General features: G+C 44.0%; 1 protein-coding gene across 1 annotated transcript in view; it reads right to left on the bottom strand.

Moving 5' to 3' along the window:
* The window catches only part of ANKAR (ankyrin and armadillo repeat containing), a 51,802-nt gene that overhangs the window by 26,134 nt on the left and 1,885 nt on the right, over window positions 1–23,783 (bottom strand). Inside the window, exons 2-11 of the mRNA XM_075001966.1 lie at window positions 23,279–23,716; window positions 22,631–22,794; window positions 21,742–21,857; window positions 17,389–17,569; window positions 16,089–16,308; window positions 8,840–9,041; window positions 7,923–8,131; window positions 6,393–6,497; window positions 4,859–5,103; window positions 352–520 (exon numbers count right to left, since the gene is read on the bottom strand). Of these exons, the coding sequence (XP_074858067.1) occupies window positions 352–520; window positions 4,859–5,103; window positions 6,393–6,497; window positions 7,923–8,131; window positions 8,840–9,041; window positions 16,089–16,308; window positions 17,389–17,569; window positions 21,742–21,857; window positions 22,631–22,794; window positions 23,279–23,716 (2,049 nt within the window). The remainder of the gene's footprint in view (window positions 1–351; window positions 521–4,858; window positions 5,104–6,392; window positions 6,498–7,922; window positions 8,132–8,839; window positions 9,042–16,088; window positions 16,309–17,388; window positions 17,570–21,741; window positions 21,858–22,630; window positions 22,795–23,278; window positions 23,717–23,783) is intronic.

Raw genomic sequence — 23,783 nt, forward strand, 5'->3', positions numbered from 1 at the left:
AGGGAAAAGAAAAATGAAAAAACCCTACTTCACTTAAATACCTAAGCCACACTGGGTCAATTTGCTAGTTATTCTATATTAGAGCCTGATTTGTCAACAGAAGTACTGAGTCTGAAGAAAATTTTAATGCAACTTGCACAGACTATTGTGTTTAAGTAGCAAAACATTAACATAGGCAACAATGCACTGAAATAAAGCCCACTGAAGTCAGAGAAATTTTTGAAACTCTCTCCAGTGGCTTTGGATGAGGCCCTACAAAAATCAAGCAAAAATAGTACTCAGGCCATTACTAGGGTGGAGAGCAAAAATAGTGCTCAGACCATTACGTGAACATGTAAAAATGAATGTTACCTGATTGTGAAGTTAGAAACTCAACAAGTGCTGGAATGCCCTGATGGTCCTTCACTGCATTTTGATTGCATTTGTTTTTGATGCATAACACGCGGATACAATTTATTACATTAACTAACAAATCCTGTGTTTTAATTTTCAAAAGGTTTACCAATGGAGGCATTCCACCCTAAGGAAGGAAAGAGGCATATGTCTGCAATATGGAACAATCCCAAAGGAAAAACTATTGCAATTACAGCCTATGCGTCTCACAGTACGTATAAATAAATGGGACAAAAGGGGTGCGTGTACACTACCTGGCTACTTCGAAGTAGCCAGCACAACGTCGAAATAGCACCCGTCGCGTCTACACGTCGGGTGCTATTTCGATGTTGAAATCGATGTTAGGCAGCGAGACGTCGAAGTCGCTATTCCCATCTGAGGATGGGAATAGCACCCTACATCGACGTTCAACGTTCAATGTCAATGTAGGGTGTGTGTAGACGATCCGCGTCCCACTACTTTGAAATTGCAGGGTTGTCCATGGCGACCATCACCTGAGGGGTTGAGAGATGCTCTCTCCAGCCCCTGCGGGGCTCTATGGTCACTGCACAGCAGCCTTAAAGGCACCACCAACCCAGATTTCCTGTGGCAGGAAGCTGAGAGCGTGCAGGCAGCAGCACAGGCACGTGCTAGCCCTGCACGCTTCTCAAAGGCCCTGATCCCCGCTGCCTTCATTCATGGCCTCAAGGCAGCCCTCTGAGCACGCCCAAGGCTCCCCTCCTGAGGGGACCCAGGCACCCCCAGCAGCCAGGAGGGGGGCCAAAAGGATGTGGGGCCCCTCCTGGTTGGAGGCCGAGCTCCAAGAACTGCTGGGGCTCTGGGGCGAGGAGGCGGTGCTCCACATGATGGGGAGCAAGCGGCGGAATGCAGAAGCATTCGCCCGACTGGCCGAGGGCCTGGCTACCCGGAGTCACCCTGCCCACACTCTGGATCATGTCCAGAGTAAAGTGAAGGAGCTGCGGCAGGGGCACGCCCAGGCCTGGGACTCGGCCAGCCGGTCTGGGGCTGCTCCCGCCACTTGCCCCTATTACAGGGAGCTCAGGGCCATCTTGGGCCCCTGGGACACCCCCTCCCCCTGGCCACCCTTGACACCACGGCCTACGAGTCCCAGCAGGCCTCGAAGCCGGAGTCTGGCCTGGAGGCCAGCCCCGCACCCCAGGGCCCACCCGAGGAGCCCCCCCCTCAGGACAGCGGAGGAGGGGTCCAGCAGCGAGGAGGGGGAGCTCCTCATTGACCTCCCCTCCCAGAGCACCAGCCCGGCATCTGCCCACCGGGCTTCCCCCGACCGTGGCAATGGACGGTCAGGTATGTACCCCACAGAGCACACACCCATGGGCCACAGGGCGGGGGCACCAGCCATGACCGGGAGCCTCACACACCCCCAGTGGACCCCAACCCGCAAATGCCCAGCCACAGTACAGTCCCAGGACGGTGGCACGGCCATCAGCGCCCGTCAGCACCCGTACCCATGGACAGAACTCAGTCCTGACCCCAGGGGCGGGGGGACAATGCCATGGCAACAGCCAACAGGGACATCAAACCCTCCGACGGGGATGGAGACCCAGCACCCAAGAGGGGGCGGGGAGAATGGGCCATGGGCCAGGGCACTATACTAACAGCCTTCCCCTCCTTTTCTCCCTCTCTCCAGCTGCAGCATCCGACGCCCCAGGCAGCCAGGCACCCTCTGTTGTCCCCGACAGCGTGCCGGAGGCCAGCCACCGCCAGCGCCTGGAGATACCCGCAAGGCCAGCGGGACAGTCCCGCCACCGCCGGACTCTGGGGATGGCTCCGGTGGACCCTCAGCTCCTGGCAGCTCTCCGGCGGCAGACAGAGGTGGCGGAGGAAAGGCTCCGTTTTGAGCGGGAGGAGTCCACCCAGCGGTGGGCGGCACAGGAGGACTTTATAGGGGTTTTCAGGGACATAGCTGGGTCAATCTGGGAGGCCGTCACCCGGCTCCTGCCCCCCGCTGTCCCCCGGGCCGCCCTCCCTGCCGCTCCACATGCCTCGCCGCCTGCTGCCCCACCTACCGCTCCACCTGCCTCGCCACCTGCTGCCCCACCTGCCGCCCCACCTGCCTCACTACCACCAAGCTCCACAGAGACCACTGGGGCTGAAGACCAGCCAGCGGAGGCATCCTGGCCCTACCTGCCAGTCCTCCCAGCTCCCAGCCGGCCACGCTGGGGACCACGGACACGGGGAGGGGGGGTTGCAAGCTGTACCCGACGGGGCTCGTGCCCCTCTACCCCCACCCCGGACTGATGGGGGCCCAGCGGACGGCTCAGCTCTTGGCCCATGTACATAGTTGTCCCCCTTTTTGTAGATTAGTTGCATTTTCTTTGTTGAATCACACAAGTTATCCAGTTTAAAAAAAAAGGTTTTATTTCCAAAAAGCTGGAGTCCTGTGCTTGTTGGGGGGGGTGGCGTGCAGGTGTTGGGGGCGGTGTGTGGGCATTGTGGCCTGTGCGGGGGGGGGTCTTCTGGGGAAGGCCAGGGAGGTGCTCGGGGTATCCCTGATCGAAGTGGGCCCGCAGGGCCTCAAGGACCCATACCCCCTCATGGTGGGCCTGGCAGCTGGGTGCGGCAGCCGGCTGGGGGAAGCCCGTGCCAGCATTGACCGCCCACCCGTGGACAAAAGCCTCCCCCTTGCTCTCAATGATGTTGTGGAGCGTGCAGCATGCTCCCACAACCTGGGGGATGTTTTGGAGGCTGACGTCCAGTCGGGCAAGGAGGCATCACCAGCGGCCCTTCAGACGGCCAAATGTTCTCTCCACCACCTGGCGGGCGTGGTTCAGGCAGGCATTGAACCGCTCCTGGCTGGCTTTGAGGTGGCCGGTGTACAGGCGCATGAGCCAGGGCTGGAGGGGGTAGGCCGCGTCCACCATGAGGCAGAGGGGCACGGTGGTGTCCCCCAGAGGGATCTCCCTCTGGGGGATGTAGGTCCCCGCCTCCAGCTGGCAGCACAGGCCCGAGTTCCTCAAAACATGGGCATCGTGTGTGTAGCCGGGCCAGCCCACGTACACTTCCCGGAAGCAGACCTGACTGTCTACCATGGCCTGCAGGACCATGGAGTGGTAGCCCGTGCAGTTGATGTATCTTCCTCCGCTGTGGTCCGGGGCACGGATGGGGATGTGGGTCCCATCCAGGGCCCCAAAGCAGTTGGGGAACCCCATGGAGGCGAATCTGGCGACGGCTGCGTCCAGGTCCCTGAATCAGACGACCCTCTGGAGCAACATGGCATTAAGCGCATGACCACATGTTGGGAGGGAACACACGTGCCCGTGAGGCTGTGCAGGGTGCCCCGGGTCCCTTCCCCCAGGCCCCCCTCCCAGACACCTCCCCGGGTACCCCACTTGCCCAGCCCGTCCCTCCCCGGTACCCCTCCCTTTCCAGCCCCACACCCGGCCCCTCCCTCCCTCCCTCCCCAAGCCCCCACCCGGGCCCCCACCCACCCCCCAGTGGGGGCGTGCTCGGACCTCCTTACCTCCATGATGACGACCCTGACCGTGGCCTTTCCCACTCCAAACTGGTGTCCCATGGAGTGGTAGCTGTCTGGAGTGGCCAGCTTCCAGACAGCTATTGCGACCCTCCTCTCAACGGGGAGGGTGCGCCGCATCTGGGTGTTGTGGTGCCTCAGTGCTGGGGTGAGCCACTGGCAGAGCTCAAGAAAGGTCTGCTGGCGCATGCGGGAGTTCCGGAGACACATATCATTGTCCCACTCCCGCGTGACGAGCTGCTCCCACCACTCGGAGCTGGTGGGGTAGCTCCAGAGGCGGGGGAGCAGCCAGTGAGGGAGGAAGAGTGGAGCCCGGTGGTCGGGGCATCCTGGTCTGCCTCTGGGGTGGGCTGCTCTGGCAGGAGCCACTGGGTGGCCTCCCAGGCAGCACCTAGCAGGGCGCTTGCCCCCTGGATGACTACCTGGAGGGCCTCTGCTTCCTGCTGCTGCTGCTGGGCGTCCATATCTGCTGTGACTTGGTCTGCGAGAGAGTGGCTACTGCTCTGCAGACCTCGTGCTGTGCAGGCCGGGTGTGTCTGAGAGGGGCCCTTTAAAGGAGTGGCTTGCAGCTGCCCCAGAAGGGCTAGTGTGCTCTGTGACCCGGTCTGCCGTCTTTCCTGGCCCCTTATTTTGAAAGAGGGGGCTTGTGTGTGTGGACGCTCTGCATTTCCTTCCAGGGCAGCTCCTTCCGATGTTCCCCGTCACTACTTCGATGTTGAACATCGATGTTGCCAGCCCTGGAGGACGTGTAGACGATAATCATCGAAGTAGCCTATTTCGATGTTCTTACTTTGAAATAGGCTACTTCGACGTAATGTGCTAGTGTAGACGTAGCCAAGATGTCAAAAAGGTTTCATCAACTATGCACATTTCCTTATATTGGAAAAACAAAGGATTTTTAAAAAAAAACTAGTGCTTCTTTAAAAAGTACAAAAACATGAACATAACTAACAGTTACCAAATTAAGCTCACCAGCTCAGTAATGACACTTTGGTAACTGTCGACTTGGGCAATATCGTATAGGATAACAGCACAACGAGACTGCAGCTCAGGCTCACCGGAACCCAATAATTCAATTAATACTGGAATTCCTCCTGCTTCTACTAAAGCTTTAGAAATGGTGACGTGTGGTGAAATGTTACTCAGCACCCCTGAGGTTATACATAAGAGCTTTATCTGCTGGCCTTTCAATAGATTGATTAGAGAGGGGATAGCGCCTGCAATAAATAAGAAAACAAAACCATGATTATAGTCAGTGTTACAGGCATCCAATATTACATTTGCTTATAGTTTATTTTAAACTGAGTTTATGAGAATTACGTGAAATAGTTTAGTATTTTAAAATATGAAAGCAAATTACAGGGGCATTCAGCATACCAAGGCCTAAAATTTAACCCACCTACAAATACTATAATCTAAAGGACTATAATCACCAGGACTAAAAACACCTTTTTTAAAAAATCACTTCTGATTACAAGAAATTGGAAAAACAGCATCTGTCATTTTGTTATGTGATGTATGTGAGTGCCCCCTACCGCTGTACAGTTGAAGTTCAATAGCAAACAAAACTCCCCAGTCTGGGTTATTTCCTATCCATAACGGCTATGTCTACGCTATTGTGATCTGTTGACTGAAGTTTCTGTCGGAAGATATCTTCTGACAAAACTTCTGCTGACACATCACAGCCAGACAGCCAAGTGGATAGAAAGAGCGCCCCGCTTTGTTGACAGATTGTGGCTGGACTGCCTGGCCACTCTGTCAACAAAACAGCCAACCAGAAGCACAGCAAACAGGGCTGCCCAGTGTCCCGGAAGCCCTGTCTGTTGATAGAGGGCCCCCCAGAACGTCCAAACTGAATTTCTGTTGGCAGAATCTGTTGACTCGGGAGTTATACCTCATGGGAGAGCAGCAGAATGCTGTCAGCAGAAGTGCCACATTCTGTTGATTTAGTGCCAACAGAACATCTTGGGAATGTGGAAACTCCCTGGGTTTTGTCAACAAAACTCTCTAGCGTAGACATAGCCAACATTATTGCTGCCGCAGCACAAACTGGTAGCAATAAACCAAAAAACCTCTAAAACAGACATATTGGATCCTCTAGCAACAGAAACACAATAAAATAATATTTTTAACAAATGAACAAAAATTAGAATAAAATTTCCTCTGCGTTGGTTTAGAGGCACCAGCCAGACCCTCAATTATGTCTGTTTTTACTAATTCTGCTCACTCCTGAAATTCTGATTTAATACCTTCTTTCCAGTTGTTGAAACTGTCCAAGTCAAGCAGCTTTTTATACTTGTGGTGACCCACATCAGGGTTTCATTTAATAAACATTTTCTACCTTCTATTTTGAACAGAGTTGAAAATATCACATCAGTTTTGCTTAATGTAGCACCTTTGCACTAGTATTGTTGACAATGAATGAAGCACAATTAATTTTATTAGAAACTTATGGTTTTAGGATGTTAAAATAAATCAAGTACACTTGCTACCCTATTTACATCACCTGAATCCAAAATGCATTTCCAGTAGAAGTCTTTTGCTAAACAGAGAACTTCCAAAGACCTAACTGCCATTTCTGTCCTTGTGGAGTCTTCACACTGTAACATTTCTGTTGGAAATGAAAAACATTTTTAAAACATTTTCATTTTAAAAATACATAGCCATTATTGATTGTGAACTTTAAAGATTGTTTGACCTTAAAAAAAACATACTTTTTCAGCTATCCTTTTTAATAGCTTTTATCATAGGATCTCTCGTTCCAGGGATAAAATCCTGGCTTCATCAAATTCAACTGGCTTCAATGGGGCCTGTATTTTATCCCGATTATGTTTCCATATGGGTGAGGAAAAACAATCCTTGCTGGAGTCTTAAAAAACTTCTCTGGTTTACAATGTTGTTCCACATATTGACAGCTAGGTATTGGGATGGGAACAAATGTGTGTGTGTGCACACATGTACCATCCAAGAGAGGTAACCATGTTAGTCTGTATGTTCACAAAACAAAAAAGCAATCCTGTCGCACTTTGAAGATAAATGAAATAAGCAAATAATTTTTCTGTTAGTCTTTAAAGTGTTACAGGACTGCTTTTTTCTTTTTACAGATGTGCCAGTTTGTTACAATCAGATGCATAATAAAGGAGAAATTCTTGGAAGTGAGTTCTTTCATATTGGACCAAAGCCCTCCTACACAAAGCTGCCATTATTGTCAACAGGAACTCTCTGCAATTCTTATATGTTGTTATTCTGATTGAACTTAAACCAATACAAACAAATGGACTTTATCTTTAAATCAAACTTTGAATCATGGCTTATATTTCAAACAGTCAACCTGTACTTAACATTTAAGTTGCTAGCCAAGTCCTAATAATTGTCTTCTTCACAGCAATTTTACATATTTTTATGGGTCCAACAGTGGCTTTGAAATGAGTCTGTAAACCTGGAATTTTAAAACAATAACTTACTGGCTATATTTTAATAATGAAGAAGCTGGAAAAGTCTTTCTGAATTACATGCAAAAGTCCTGAACCTACAAACACTTATACATGTGAATTAATTTTAAATAGTTTAGTAGTCCGATTGAGTCCCACATGATTACTCAAAGTGGCAAAATTAAGTACATGCTTAAGTGTTTGCAGGATCAGTGCCTAAAACAGCAGGAGAAAGACGTGTGAAAAAATAAGATCCAGTGACATCACAGGTAATTGAAATAGTATCAAAAGACAACTATTTTTATGGCATAAAGGGTATATATTATGTATTTTAGTGCACACAAAATGTATTATTTTCATCATCCAATAATTAAGGACCAGATTGCCTTCAGTAATACCTCTGCAACATCATTCAAATTAATGGAATTCATAGGGATAGGTAGAGATATAATTTAAATCCAAATCATTCAAAATTTTATTTTTCATTATCTGTAGCTTGGTTTGGCAACACATTAATGAAAGACATTTTCACCATTTTAGGGAAAATACCACTGGTTAAAGTGAATCATACAGACTTTTTATTTGAGAGAGAATTACGTGCTTACCTACAAGAGTATTCCAGACTGGAAGGTCTGGATTATCTAGCTCTATTAGATGCTTGAGAATTTCTGTGTGGAAGTACAGTACTGCTAAATTAATTATATTATTTCCTTCACTGTCACTTTTCTTCCAGCTGGCACCAAGAGAAAACAAATACTGGAGAGTATCTAATGCTCCAGACGTGGCTGCAAGCAGTAGTGGAGTAGAGTGATATCTGTGGAACATAGAAGCATATTGTCATATGCAAATAAATTTATTTCATATAGTTATTTCAGTTGATTATAAAGTGTTATATTCAAAAATGGAAGCCATGAAGACATGACTGCATAAGCTCTCTGTTCTGATTAATGGGTCTTGTTTTTGCCATTTCTGCTTGTTCAATGTTTAATGTTTATTTGATTGCTGGCTTAACTGAGGCTCCATTAGGGCCATATCCAAATTCTACTCAAGTCAGTGGTATTTCTTTCACTGACTGTAACTGAAGTTGCACTGGGTCCTTCCCTTCCTGTTGTTCAATATTGCACAGTATTGTGACTGAATGATGCTAAGAGTGTATATTCAAGATTTCAGTACATCTCTTCTTCCCCACTAAAAATGTTTTTATGCTACAGCCTAAGTGTGTCTCAGGATTCTGAAGGTCCAATTCTAACCTCATACAGAAATGGAGTGGGAATCCCTATACATATAACGCCCCATTAAAATGAGTTGCTCCTTTGTAATTAAGGACATATATATGAGCTCATAAATACTGTTACTTTTATTCATCATTCTGCAAGGACTATTTTTTTCCAACATGGGACTATATTTGTATGGCAATGTTGAAATTTTAGGATGGCAGCCATATTTGTGGTCTAATACATTGCATTCTATAAATGATAAAGTACCAATTTTCACAGTGATAAAAGTTCTTCTAGAAACTTACTCAGCTGTTGTTTCAGCCTCTAGTAGATCTGGGTCTTTTCTACAGAGAACTGTGATACAGGAAATGTTGTCATAGAATGCAGCAAAATGTATAGGCATCCATCCTCGAGCATCAGTTAATTTATAATCTGCCTTAAGGGCCAGAAGACAATTAAGTGCTTCAATGGATCCACACTGAGCTGCCAGGTGTAAAGCAGTAGGACCTAAAGCTAATGGATATATAAAAATGCTGACATAACGGACATAATTTTCAAAGTGACCCACCTAAATTATGAATGCAAAAATGCCATGTAAAATCTTCACATAACTATTTGCCAGTTTTATCAGCACTGTTTCCATGCCACTCTATGGCATTCCATGCCACTGTTTCCACGCCATTACTCATCTCTACGATGTCTTGGTTTAATAGCAAATTGAAGTTTTCGCGATAAAAAGAAAAACTCTGAATACCTCAACAGCTTTACAATTAAAAATATCTGACATTACAACTTCAGTGGTATAATAGAGTATTCTATGTTTTTCCAAAAACAAACATCTGGCCTTTCTTACCACACAAGTCATGGTAAAATCTTATTTTTATAGCTTCCAAAGCCTAAGCAGACTTAAACAGTGTGGAAACACATATTTTGAAAGTATGGATGCCTTAGTTATAATGAAATATTCAATTTCTCTGCTCCTTGGCTGTAATTTTTCAAGTTTCCAAGTGCTGTATAGTAAAGGTAATACAAATAATTTTTGAATACTTTACTCCTCACCAGTTCTTTCCCCAGAGGTTTCCTTTTCCTGCAAACTTGATTTTCCTGAAAGTAAACGTATTTTACATAATTAGATGCAATGGTACCACACTGAAAGAATGGCAGACCCAGGACTGTTACAGGCAGTGTTACAGACACAACCATCTCCAGCCTGTTCTAGGCAACCTGATTCCTATACAAGCCTAGAAGGGATTCTGAGGCTGTGTGGTGTCTATTTTAGGATTGGAACCATAGTAACCTTTTTCTAGAACTGATGCTGAGCTGTGTTCCACTGAAAGCAAAAGTTTATAGTACAGTACATGAAAGACCTATGAAACCCCAGACAGCAGTGAGATGGTTTAGCAACAACTACATGGGCTCTGTAACAGCAACGAAGGGTCCTGTGGCACCTTATAGACTAACAGAAAAGTTTTGAGCATGAGCTTTTGTGAGCACAGACTCACTTCATCAGATGCATAGGCTCTATTTCCACTGGAGAATTTCCCACACACACAGAGATGGCTCACTAAGGGAGAGGGGCTTAGAGCTCAGGTTTTAGAAGTATGGGATAACTACTGTTCCACACACTTTGGCTGTGTCTACACTATGAGCTAAAATTGATTTATTAATGCTGGGTCTTATGAATTCCATTTTGAGCATCCTCACCTTTCCACATGCTCCCCACAAAATCGACTTATTGCTGCCACAGTTGCCAATATCGACTGTTGCAGAAGTGTATTGTGGGAACCTATCCCACAGTCACTGAGCCCTGTAGAATTCTGGCTATTCTAATTGGTGCAGCATGGGGAAAAAATGACTGTGGGTATCTGACAACATCTTCCCACATTTCTTTTCCCACATTTCATTTCCCTCTTTCCCCTGCTGTGTTAACCAAATGTCCCTTTCTTCAGGCAGGATCTGACTTGACTGTATATGAGATGTGCTTTTTATAACTGAAGGGACGGGAGGGGTAGTAAAGCACTTAGGAAAGGCTAGAAAAAAGATCTGGGGTTTCCTGATTGACAGATTTTCAAAACAGGGTACAAAAGCACTGGATCTGGAGGCTTGGATCTGGATTCAGACCTCATGTCAAAGAACAATTGAAGTTTTCGTGATAAAAAGAACAAGGCCACCCCGGCTGCAGCATGGAGGAAGGAAGTCCAGGCAAAGGGGAAAGAGTTCCAGCAGGGTTACATCCAGGCCCACTATTCTGGCCAACACTATGGGGCAGGACCCACCACCGGCCCCTATTACCAGTGGGCCCACGTTTGGATCTAGGTTTAGACCTGGCAAAGGAGACCCTCAGAACAAGAAGTTGCAACAGAAAAGTATGTTTAAGTAGACATGGGCGCTAAACTGACAACACAATGGATCATTGAATCAGTTATGGCTGCTTTGGTTGCTCACCAACACTCTGGGGAAGGACCCACCACCTGCCTCATTACCAGCGGCCCAGGCTTGGATCTAGGTTTCTATCTGGCAAAAGAGATCCTCAGAAAAAGATTTTCATCCTTGCAACCACTTTTGCAACCAAGTTTTTTCTTCTGTTGACTGAAAATCTTGTCCGCCAAGGGACACTTCCTCCAGACAGTTAACCCTCCCCCCCCACACACCCCCGACTTATAGTCAGCTCCGAAAATCATGACCAATGAAGGATATTTCCCCGGGGTGTCTAAAAGACCCGCGACTATAGCCAGCCCTGAAAACTGTGACTGCCAAAGGATACTTCCCCCAGGCAGCTAAAAGACCCCTTGACTATGGCCAGCCCCCAAAATCGTGACCACCGAGGGTGACTTCCCCCGGCTGGATAAAAGACCCCTGATTATAGCCAGCCCACTGGCTTTTGAATAAAGCCCATACAAAACATTTTGAGGACAGCCACTCCAGTGACAAAGCATTTTCTGCTGTTGACCGAAAATTGTGTCTGCTGAGGGAGACTTCCCATAGGAGGATAAAAGTCCCCTGACTACAGCCAGACTCTGAAAATTGTGACTGCCTGGAGAGACTTCCCCCAGGTGGATAAAAGACTCCTGAATAGTACCCAGCCCCCCAACATCCTAGCCACTGAGGGATCCTCACAGCGCACAAGCTGCCTGACACCTTGCACAGCACCTCTTTTTATCGGTTCAGGGTCAAGCCATTTGATGCATCTGTGTGCGGGAAAGTTCCAGAATGTGTGGCGCTTCTAGGGGAGGGAAGAGAGAGGACATGGGGGAGCAGGGAAAAATGTAAATGGCTGAAAAGAAGTTTCTTATCCTATCATAGAAGCACGACACCCACCCACAGCCTAGCTGCCAAGTGGTGCGGGGGGCGGGGGGGGGCAGCAGGTGGCACCAGGAAGCACAGGAAAAAAAAAGGCAGCTACCACAGGTAGACACAGAACCACAGACCCCACAGCTGTGCTAACAGCAAAGAAAGAAAGAACAAAGATTTTCAGCTTCTCATGACCCTACAGAGCCATGTACTTCCAGGTGCTGAATTGAAACGGTCTTCCTGTTGCCTAATTCCACCGCACCTGAGAGTAGTGGAGATGGAAGAAGCCAGAGTGGAGAACTGTGGGGCATTGTGGGGCACATACAGGACATCTCTGGAGGCTAATGAATTAGATTTAAAGAGATGGTGCTTCCTCACTACCCTTCAGTTGGAATTTTAAATTCGAACTGAACGCCACACCTGCCAGGTTACTATGATATTATGTAGATTTTAGTGCTCCATAAATGGAGCTAATAGAACTTACAGTGAAGACAGGCACTTGGAAATATCAGGCTAAATGACTTAAAATCGATATTATCTCGTAGTGTAGACACAGCCTAGGAGAGATGTTCCACCCCCGCAGAGAAGGCATAGTTTCCTAATGCTCCCCTCAGCTCCTCTGTCAAGTGAAACATAGAGCAGGGGTCAGCGACCTGGGGCACAGGTGCCAAGAGTGGCAAGTGAGCCAATTTTCATCGGCATGCTCAGCCCCACTCTTCCTCTCCCATGCAGCCAGGAGACTGCTCAAAGCCAGGCCACCTGTGAATTAACAAAAGACCAGCTAAGGCGACCAGCCACCACCTAAGCAGTAAAGCTCTGCATCCTCATTTATTTATTAAAGAATCTGTTGTAAGTAGGACTATTTGTGACTTTAAAAAGTATCACCAGCACTTAGACCAGCACATAGATGTCAAATGGTCAAATTTCATCACTCTGCTTCTGAAAGAGTGATGGCCCTCGATGTACGGAATTAAAAGATGTACTTAACTAGGGTTCAAACCACTTATATCAGGTTTGAATTGGGAATGTATCAAAGCATAACATGAACAGTAGTTAGGATGTAGTCAGCTCCAGATAATAAGACCTACAAAAACAAAATTTGTCCATTATTTAATTAGTGGATCTTTATTCTTGGCAGGGTAAGTGTCTGTACTCAACTCCCTTGCCTTAAAGAAACTAAACATGAATGGCTGTTCAGCCTCTTAACCTGCAACACTCATTGAACTGTCTGAGATCACTGATAAGAAATTTTTCTAAAAAATATAAAGAGCAGTTGGACAACTGACTAGTTTAAAAGGTTTGCAACATTAGTAATGACCACATTGAATGCATTGGCTTTGGCTTTCAAAGCAAAGCAATTATTCAGTTAAAACTGAAACATTAGACTCTACCAGAGGTTTAACTACTTCCAGGTATTCCTAATCACAGCGGATGTCAAGCTAACGAACTCTGAACTACGAAATCTTCCAGCCTGAAGGTGCAGAAGATCGGAGATACAGGTGGCCCCTCTTAGATAAGCATTCACCATCCAGCAATATTGGTGGTCCAGCAGGACCATGAATGTTAATGGATCAGAGAGCCCAGTAGCTTAAGAGCAGAAGGGCCAGCTGGGGCCAGGGGAAACAGCCTCAGCAGCTGAGTTGGGACAGCGCAGGACCAAGGCTGGAGCTCTGTGGCAGCCCTGGCAAGCATGGGGCTGAGGATGGACTCGAAGCCCCGTGGCAGTGTTGTGCTGGAGCCCCAAAGCAGCCCAAGGACCATGGGGCCAGGGCTAGAGCTGAAGCCCCACAGCTGACCCAGGGAACAGGAGGCTGGGGTGGAGGACCCAGGGAATTTGGGGCCAGGGCTCTGGTAGCCTCTGGGACTGCAGGGCCGGAGCCCAGCAGCAGAAACCAGAGTCCAGCTGCCTGTTGAGGGACTGGAGGCTGCTGGCAGGGGACCTCCCCTGCTCTGGCAGATTCTCTTGTTCTGTGCTAACAAGTGAAATGTAGACTCTTCCAGTGAAAATCCTATAGGTTTTCCCTAATGTTTTCAGGAAATCCCACTGCTATTAATCATGAGGCATCACACATTGGGAATGCCTTTGTGCGGCTGGAACTTAGTTACTACTTACAGAACAATTACAGACCTTTTTAACAGAGTGGAAGCCGCGCTGGTCTATACACTATCAAAACAAAGAGCAGTCAAGTAGCACTTTAAAGACTAGCAAAATGGTTTATTGGGTGAGCTTTCGTGGGACAGACCCACTTCTTCAGACCATAGCCAGACCAGAACAGACTCAATATTTAAGGCACAGAGAACCAAAAACAGTAAGCAAGGAGGACAAATCAGAAAAAGATAATCAAGGTGAGCAAATCAGAGAGTGGAGGGGTGGGGGGGGAGGTCAACAATTAGATTGAGCCAAGTATGCAGACAAGCCCCTATAGTGACTCAGAAAGTTCCCTTTTTAAGTAGAACTCTGAACAAGTCTTCTAGGTACCCTGGCCATATATACACATCCCCCACTCATCCTACCCTTCTTTTACATCAAAATCAAAAAAGTTCATGGCATCAGTGGCTCCATCTACACTACATTCCTCTTTTGGAGGAGGAATGTAAATGAGAGAGCTCAAAAATGCAAATGAAGCACTGATTTACAAATCTTGTACTTCATTTGCATAATCTCGCTCAATCCCATTGCCAGAAGAGATGTTTTATAAAGCAAAAACAGCTGTGTAGACAGGGTTCCTTTCGGGAAAAAAAAAAACATTTTCGAAAGAACCCTTCTTCCTGAAACTAAAAAGGAAAAGGGTTCTTTTCAAAAGTTTTTTTTCCAAAGGCACCCTGTCTATACGTCTGTCTTTGCGTACGAAAAAGTCTTTTCCAGAAATGCAATGATGCGTGATTATGCAAATAAAGCATGAGATTTGCACATCAGTGCTTCATTTACATTTTCAATCTCCCTTATTTTCATTCCTTCTCCAAAAGGAGAATGTAGTGTAGATGTAGCCAGTGTGATTTTTACTTCAGTAAAAGCCGAGTATGGACAAGATTTGGCAGTAGTTTCTGTCTCTTAATTTTAAAAAAATTGCCAAACCTCCTCTGCAATGAACTCTTTTTTGTTTACTTTACAAATTTATATGACAAAAATATTAAAAGGTCTCATAATACTTAATGTACTACTTGCCAGCTCTGTCCCCTTTAGTCTCACTCTTCTGTGAACGTCTTCCTAAAACAAAAATACACGTATGATCATTAACCACAGTCTACATTTTTCTATAGCATTGCATATTGGACGTACTCTAATTTTATGGATTTCTAATATTTATATACATGATAAATCATGCAAAATGCAATCTTGGCTGTGTCTACACTAACACCTTCCTTCGAAGGAAGGATGGTAATTAGGGTGTTGGGAGTTTACTAATGAAGTGCTGCCGTGCATAGGCAGCAATTCTTTAAGCAAATTCCCCCCTGCAGCAACTTCAAAGTTTAAAACATTATAAGTTTTAAACTTTTAAAATTTTGAGGAGTAAGGGAACTTCAAAGTTTTAAACTTCAACGTTGATGCGGAGGGGAATTTGCTTAATGAAGTGTTGCCTATGCATGGCAGCACTTCATTAGTAAACTCTCAACACCCTAATTACCATCCTTCCTTCGAAGAAAGGTGCTAGCGTAGACAAGCCCTATGGGTTCCCTAAGGAGGTGGCAGAATCTACATCCTGACGGGTTATTAAGGCCAGGTTTGACAAAGCCCTGGCCAAATAATTTAGTTGCGGTCAGTCCTGCTTTGAGCAAGGAGTCGCACTAAATGACCTCCTGAGGTTTCTTCTGACCCTAATTTTCTATGATTCCTAATTTTCTATGGGTCTTTGCAGTAAACAAAAGAAACAGTGCAGCTACATGGGCTACCCTAACCGACAATGTCCAGAAGTGCCCAAAGACCATGTAGATTTCATCGACCAGCAAGTTACCATGAATTCAACCTGCAATAATTCGCACAGCTGTCCTCCATGGGCCCTGAAGAGGAGATAACGAATGTAGAATGAATGGCCTCCCCAGCTCGACAAATCCGGGTGGTTATGAAATTCCTGCAGAAGGCTTCCCCAGAGTTTAGAAAGTAGGAACAATGAGTGTTCTGGTATTCCTTCCTTCCATGACCCCCTCTATCAGAGAGTTTTTAGTCCCCTCTGATGATGGAAGTGACAGGGAACATAAGACCTCACAATCATAGCTTCCCAATACTATATATTATATTTTTATTTATATATAATCATATCTTACCTGGGTTATAGTGAACATTGCGTCTCTGATTGATATTCACATGGGATTTAATAAGCTGACAGATAATTGGCACACGGTTGTGCATAGAAGCATGATGCAGAAGAGCATAACCATATTCATCTACAACACTGAGACTGGAAGTAGATGTTTTACGACAAAAAGTATGGAAGATAGCAGCTAGTCCTCTTTCAGCAGCAGACTTCATACCATAAGGTAAACTCTAAATCCATGTAAACAAAATAATAGATGGTATGTCAAAGAGGACTAAAACATTTACTGAGAAGGAGATACTGGGAAGAGGCAACCTACAAGTCTTAAACTGTGGATCTATATACTGAGGGACAGATCTTTAGTAGATATAAACCCACTTAATTCCTTTGACTTCAATAAATGTATCAGTTTACACTGGATGATAATCTGGATCCTGAAAATTACGATATAAAATGGCAGCATACAGTAAAACCTCGAGTTACATGTAGGTTGTGTTCTTGCAACCGCTGCGTAACTCAAAATTTTGCGGAAGTTGAGGGGAGACGAGAACCAGGCTGCCATCTGGTTCCTGGCTATGCTAGTCTTGCAGGAGCCAGGAAACTGATCACCCCACCATGGCTGGTCAGTTGCCTGGCTTCCAGAGCGGTGGGGAGCCAGGAACAAGAGGGCAGCCTGATTCCCATCTCCCTCAATTTGTAGGACCCGGGAAACTAACCAGGGCAGCAGCTCTTTTGTCAACAAAACCCGACGAACTTCTACACAACTAAAGTGCTCTGTTGAGACTTTGTCGACAAAACTCAGCAGTTTAGTTGGCAGCATTATTCCTGTTCCCAATCAGGAATAGCACCTCTGTTGACAGTGTTTTGATGACAGAGTGCCATGTAGACATTTCTGTTGACAGAGAGGTCTTCTGGTTCCCTGGGCAGCCCTGTTTGCAGAGGTTCCGGTCAGCCATTCTATTGAGAGAGGGCATGGCGGTGGGCTGCTCTCTTTCGACAGAAGCTGCCCTTGTAGACACAGTCAATGTGAATACAATGGGGTTAGAGAGATGTTACTGAAGCCACAATTTTGCCTGCAGAATCATCACTGTGGCATTATGTGCATGAGTCTCAAACAATGCAGCTTAACTTTCAGATTCCAGGTGGAATCTGCACCACTGACAGTTAAAAAGAAATCACTGCTTTACCTGTAAATTGTGCAAACTTATTTTGGAATCATTGAGAGACATTTAACATAAAGTCATTTTTAGAGTCATTTTCCAGAGTATAAACACATTTTTATAAAAACAATTGTACAACAAGTAGGATACCTTGCATTTAATAGCTTTCTTGTAACCAAATCTCTTCTTGAATTGTTCCAGTGATTGTGTATCAGTTAATGGAAGTCTTTTGCGCTTGAGTGTGCTTATTATTTCATTTATGGCTACCCACCATGGGGTCTTATATAGCTGCTGATAAAAAGTTTCCAATTCAATGGTGATCACATAGTAGCTGTAACATACAAAAGTTTAAAGGGTAACTTTTTAGCTCTTTTGTGTACTTTTAGATATAAAATCAAAACACACAGTCCTCAGATGATCTAAGTTGTCTGAATACTTTTAAAGCCACTGGAGTTAAACCACTTTACACCAAATGAGGATTCAGCTCTGTCTTTATATATAAAAATATTTTAAATCTACTGTCATTGGCAGAAGACTAGTAAAATATATATTGAAAACAAAAATTAATTATTAGGGTTGTTGACACAACATAGTTAACTCACATGATTAACTGAAAAAAATTGTGATTAATTGCACTGTCAAAACAACAGAATGCCACCAACTGAAATTTATTAAATATTTTCGGATTTTTTTCTACATTTTCAAATATATTGATTTCTATTAGAGTACAGAATACAAAGCACACAGTGTTTATATTATTTTGATTACAAGTACTTGCATCAGAAAAATTATAAACAAGAGATATAGTTTTTTCAGCTCACCTCATACAAGTACTGTAGCGCAATCTCTTTATGGTAAAAGGGCAACCTATGAAAGTAGATTTTTTTTACATAACTGAACATAACTGCATGCAAAAACCAAAACAATTTAAAACTTTAGTACCTACAAGTCAACTCTACCCTTCTTGCCGAGCCACTCACTCAGACAAACAAATTTATTTATGCTTATGGGAGATAATTCTGCCCACTTCTTTTTTACTGTGTCACCTGAAAGTGAGAGTAGGTGTTTGGATGACACTTTTGCACCCAGTGTTACAAGACATTTTTGTTCCACAAATGTTTAGCGTGAACACACACACACACACACACGTTGGGGAGACTCTCCAACGCCTCTGCAAGTTGTCAGCTGAGCTGGGCCTCCACCAGGTGGTGAGAGGGCACAATTGAATGACCCCCCACCACCTTTTAGGTCCTAGAACCCACCTCTGCAGGCTATGTTGGGGTGCGCACTCAGTTGGCATGGGCCCTCACTGAACCCCCTTGGGCAGGCAAGGGCTAGGAGGAGCAACGAGATGGACAACGGAACTTTTGAAAGACAGAGACAATGATTTTATTAACCCCTAGGAGAGGGAAAGGAATATTGTGTTAAGTTCTCGTACTAGCAACAATATATACTTACACAGAAGCAGATATTCATGACAATACTCAGGTGAATTGTGACCTCAGGTAGGTATAAAGGTAAGTTTAAAGGAATTATAAAATATAAATATAAATTTGTATTTATGTAAATTATATTAATGGGAGGATAAGAGGGCGCTACTCCCTTCACCCTACCGGGACCAGGTCGCTACTCCGATCCAAAAAGGTATATAAAAAGGCCGAAGGGGGATTTGCCCCTCTATCTAGCCTGGCAAGAGAAAGACAGGGAAAAGAGAGGCCACGCCCTCACCTTTGTCATATGTTACTTTAGGTTACTTAACACGGTGCTAACAATTTCCCCCCCCCAACTGAAAATTAATAACTAACACTAATAATAAGATGAATTAATAAACAGTCCTTCTACAATAACTAAACCTACTTAAAAGTATAACTAATTAACTAATACTAACAACTTTGTCTAAGATAACAAGTTATAACAATAGCAATTAAGATTATAAATAATTATGATGTGTCTTTTTTAGATTAAAATCCAGTCAGAGGCCAGGAAGGCCTGGCGCGACGTTAGGCCGCTGGGTGCCACACCTACCTTGCCAGGCAGGTGCACAGTAGGGGGATCAGCCCTACTCCCCTACTAGGGGTCCCTTGGCCACTGAATGGACTGTGGTGGTTTAGCTGTGGCTCTGCACAGAGGCACAGGCCTGCCGGTGAGGATACATCTGGTCCGGTGGGTGTGTTGAGTCTGGTGAAGCAGCCGCTGGTTGGTGTGGTGGCGGGCCCTGGGTTCCGCTAAGCTGGCAGCACAGTACCTGCACTGGTGCAGGCCAGTTCGACAGCCAACCCACTTCTCCACAGGGACACCGCTTGCTGTTAGTGCTGCCGCCGCCGCTGGAGCACAGGTGGTGGGAAATCTTGAGCCTCAGAGCAGGTGGCAGTCTTCAGTTCTTCTCTCTTCGCCCCAAAGGGCTAGCCTGGGGACTGGCAGACGTTCTACAGAACAACGCCTTCCCGTAAAGGGCCGCAGAATGGGCTGCATGCCCTGCTTTTATAGAGCATGCTCATGCATTATTCATGAGTCTATTACCATTTTGGTACAGTTCTCAACTAGGTCCAGCCCCTGGTGGAAGGTTCTGGTACTTCTCCAGGCTCACCCAATCAGAGCATTCTATGTAAATTTAGACACCTGTCCTCATGATTATGGATGAGCTCATGGAACCTTTTTCAAATTGCCGGGGGAGCTACTGGTCAAAAAGTGACCGTTGGAATGCTGCTAACTGGCAAGCTGTGACAATTTGAAGCTTCATGTGTCTGAGGGGATTTTTCTCACAGAGCCCCTTCTCGCCAAAATCATGCTGTCCCTGACTCATGGGGCCGATAATATCTGTATAGTTATAGTAATTAGTTATATTTTTAAGTAATGTCTGTACTGATGTTTTACACACGACAACACACTGTGCTTTGGTCACCATTCCAGAGAACATCTTAATTAAATTTGTGACTGAACTCCTTGGGACAGAATTGTACGCTTCCTGTGCCATTTTACACTCATTCTGCCATCAAAACAAAAAGCAGTCAAATATGCCATCAGCAGAAGGGTGATTTTCTTTTTCAGTTGTTTGTGGTCTGTGGTTTCTGCACTGGAGTGTTGCTTTTTTAAGACTTCTGAAATCATGGTCCATACCTTGTCCGTCTCAGATTTTGGATGGCACTTTCACATTCTTAAATGTTGGTTTAAATGCTGCAGCTAATTTAAAAAATGTCAGATTGGTACCTTCTTTGCATTTTGTTAAATCTTTTGTGAAAGTGTTGCTTAAACGAACACGTGCTGCGTCATCATCCAAGACTGTTGTAACATGAAATATATGGCAGAATGAATAGTAACAGAGAGGAAGCCATGCTAGTCTATACACTATCAAAACCAAAAGCAGTCAAGTAGCACTTTAAAGACTAGCAAAATGGTTTATTAGGTGAGCTTTTGTGGGACAGACCCACTTCTTCAGACCATAGCCAGACCAGAACAGACTCAATATTTAAGGCACAGAGAACCAAAAACAGTAAGCAAGGAGGACAAATCAGAAAAAGATAATCAAAGTGAGCAAATCAGAGAGTGGAGGGGTGGGGGGGAAGGTCAAGAATTAGATTGAGCCAAGTATGCAGACGAGCCCCTATAGTGACTCAGAAAGTTCCCATCACGATTTAAACCATGGTCTGAAGAAGTGGGTCTGTCCCACGAAAGCTCACCTAATAAACTATTTTGCTAGTCTTTAAAGTGCTACTTGACTGCTTTTTGTTTTGATTTAAACCATGTGTTAATGTGCCGAATTCGGCACATTAACACATGGTTTAAATCGTGATGGGAACTTTCTGAGTCACTATAGGGGCTTGTCTGCATACTTGGCTCAATCTAATTCTTGACCTTCCCCCCCCACCCCTCCACTCTCTGATTTGCTCACCTTGATTATCTTTTTCTGATTTGTCCTCCTTGCTTACTGTTTTTGGTTCTCTGTGCCTTAAATATTGAGTCTGTTCTGGTCTGGCTATGGTCTGAAGAAGTGGGTCTGTCCCACAAAAGCTCACCTAATAAACTATTTTGCTAGTCTTTAAAGTGCTACTTGACTGCTTTTTGTTTTGACAGTGTATACTTCATGTTGTAAGTGAAAGTAATATGTCTGAAAATGTAGAAAACAATATTTGTGAGACAAAATCCTAAATGAATACTGTATTTCTATAGACTGTAGGCACATTTTATAATGTCAAGAAAACCTTAATCAAAATTGCAAACTAGTGTATGAGTGTGTTTAGACAAATTTAATCAAGCCACTCAATTGGCTTTATTACTTTAATACATTAAATTGAATATTATTTAGACTACTAAAATTAATTTTTTATCAAATCAAATCTTCTCAAACACTATTTAGACTTGTCAGTCTTTACAACACCAATTTCTGTTCATTTACAGTCAGCAGGTTCAATTAATCAATAATTGTTTTGAACACAACAATAAACCAGATTATCACTTTTGCAAATTTACATAGTTTAAATATACAATGTGCTGCATATTCCTTACCTCTTTCCAGAAAATTCCATTGTTGGTATGGGGTAATGTTCTCTGTAAGGTATATCTGGGTCTAACAACTGGGCTACATGATTTGATGCACAATTCTGTATGTCATCAAAGGCAGCCTAAAACAAATGAATTTTTAACTGTGTTTACATTTATAAAGTGTTTTGACCAGAGCAACAGGGTCACTAAGTCAACATGGCAGGCACTATTTTAGAATATAGCGCTACCCCAAAATAGCTGTCCGTGTCTAAGAAACATGCCCATTGTCTCAAAACAGTTTTGAAGATAATGGGTGCGCTATTCCGGCATCCCTGTATACCTCATTGCAGGAAGAACAGTGCTTTATTTTGGCAAGTGGTGCCAGCAAGTGGCAAGTGGTGCCAGATTTCAAAAGCTACTCAAAATAACCTACACAATTTGCATAATGCAAATTGTGTAGGTTATTTCGAGGTTATGGCACCGTGTAGACAATTTAAATCTTGTCTGTGTTATGCCAAACATATAAGTTGAAAACCATTCTGATCATTGTGCATCTATACACACAGGCTGCTTTCAGAGATGGTTGAAAGTTAAATCAAAATGCAACTTCCTGGAAACTTTTGCATTGTGCACTCTGCACAGTCAGCTAAAGTTAATGCACTTAACAGCTGTGCTACAAAACTAGTGAACTGATGACAGTGAAGATTTACTATAAGGAAATATTGCAATTTTATTTTAGCCTAGTTCTGCAATATTTCTCTTAACAAGGAATCTGGAGGACAATACCTTTTTCATAAACACAGGATTTCCTTAGATCACACAAGTATTTTTAAACAAAAACAGAATATTTCTTATACTGTATCAGCTGCAAGCACACACACATATATTATAGAAAAAGATATTGAACCAAAACCTTAATCTCTTCCGAAACATCCTCAACAGAAGGTGTACCAATATCAAATTCAATTCCTCCATGGACATGAAAATACTCATTGTTTACATAATGAAAATGTTGGCATTTAAAATCTGGCCCAAGCATAAATGGAGGCAATTCTCGTTCTGTTTTAACCTTATCATCTACAAAAAGAGGACTTTTTTTAGTACATGACAGTAGGTTAATATAATATAATCATAATAGATTCCTTAAAAGTCTACAATATAATTCATTTCTTAATGTTACCTGCTAAGCAGCTACCTGTTGTATGTTTGATTGAGAAATTACCTTGTCATACTAATTTAGAATAAATATTCCAGTCAAAATTTAACTCTGCTGTAGCTTTATCGACAACAACAGAATTACTTCAGGATGAATTTGGCTCCCTGTATATAATGATCTACCATAGTGTGTGTCAAGTTATTTGCAATTGCTACTCATAGAATGTACAAAATACTAGTTTCTCCACAGACTTAAGAGACACTCACTTTCTTATATAATTAACAGGTTATTACATTTTTCAGAACGTGTGGTCAAATGGTTTTCAAAGTGAGTGGATATTATATGAACAATATAAAATTTTAAAATAAAAACAAGTTTATTCTCCGTCATTTGTAAGCTGCTTACCCGAATATGGTTGAAGAAGTTGATTTAGATTTGGAATTTTCATTTTTCTTTTTAAGCTGAGTAAAAATGGAATCAGAAAGCTCATTATTTTTAGATATTCAATGTTCTTACGGATTTCTATCTTTTTCTCTAAGTGCTTTTTCACAAGTTTTTGCTGAAGATTTAGTCTCTGCTGCAATGTTTGGTATGTTAACGTGTCAAGGTGATCCTCGGTCAATCTTATCACATTAGAAAGCTCGTATGCTGCATCAAATTTACACACATTTTCATGCTGCTGAACTTGTGTAGTACCAAATGTCAACTTAAGTAGTATATATTCTGCATACTGCATAAAGAGATTTTTTTCTTGTGCACTGTTAGGGTCATACGTTGGATCTTCATTCAGGTTTTCATCATAGATTCCTTCAAAATTTGGTTCACTGGAAAGATCAACTACACCTACATTGCACACACAAAAATATACATAAATAACCATATCTACAGGATGGAAATACAATATATTTAA

This window comes from Carettochelys insculpta, chromosome 8, assembly GCF_033958435.1.
Source record: "Carettochelys insculpta isolate YL-2023 chromosome 8, ASM3395843v1, whole genome shotgun sequence".
NCBI lineage: Eukaryota > Metazoa > Chordata > Testudines > Carettochelyidae > Carettochelys > Carettochelys insculpta.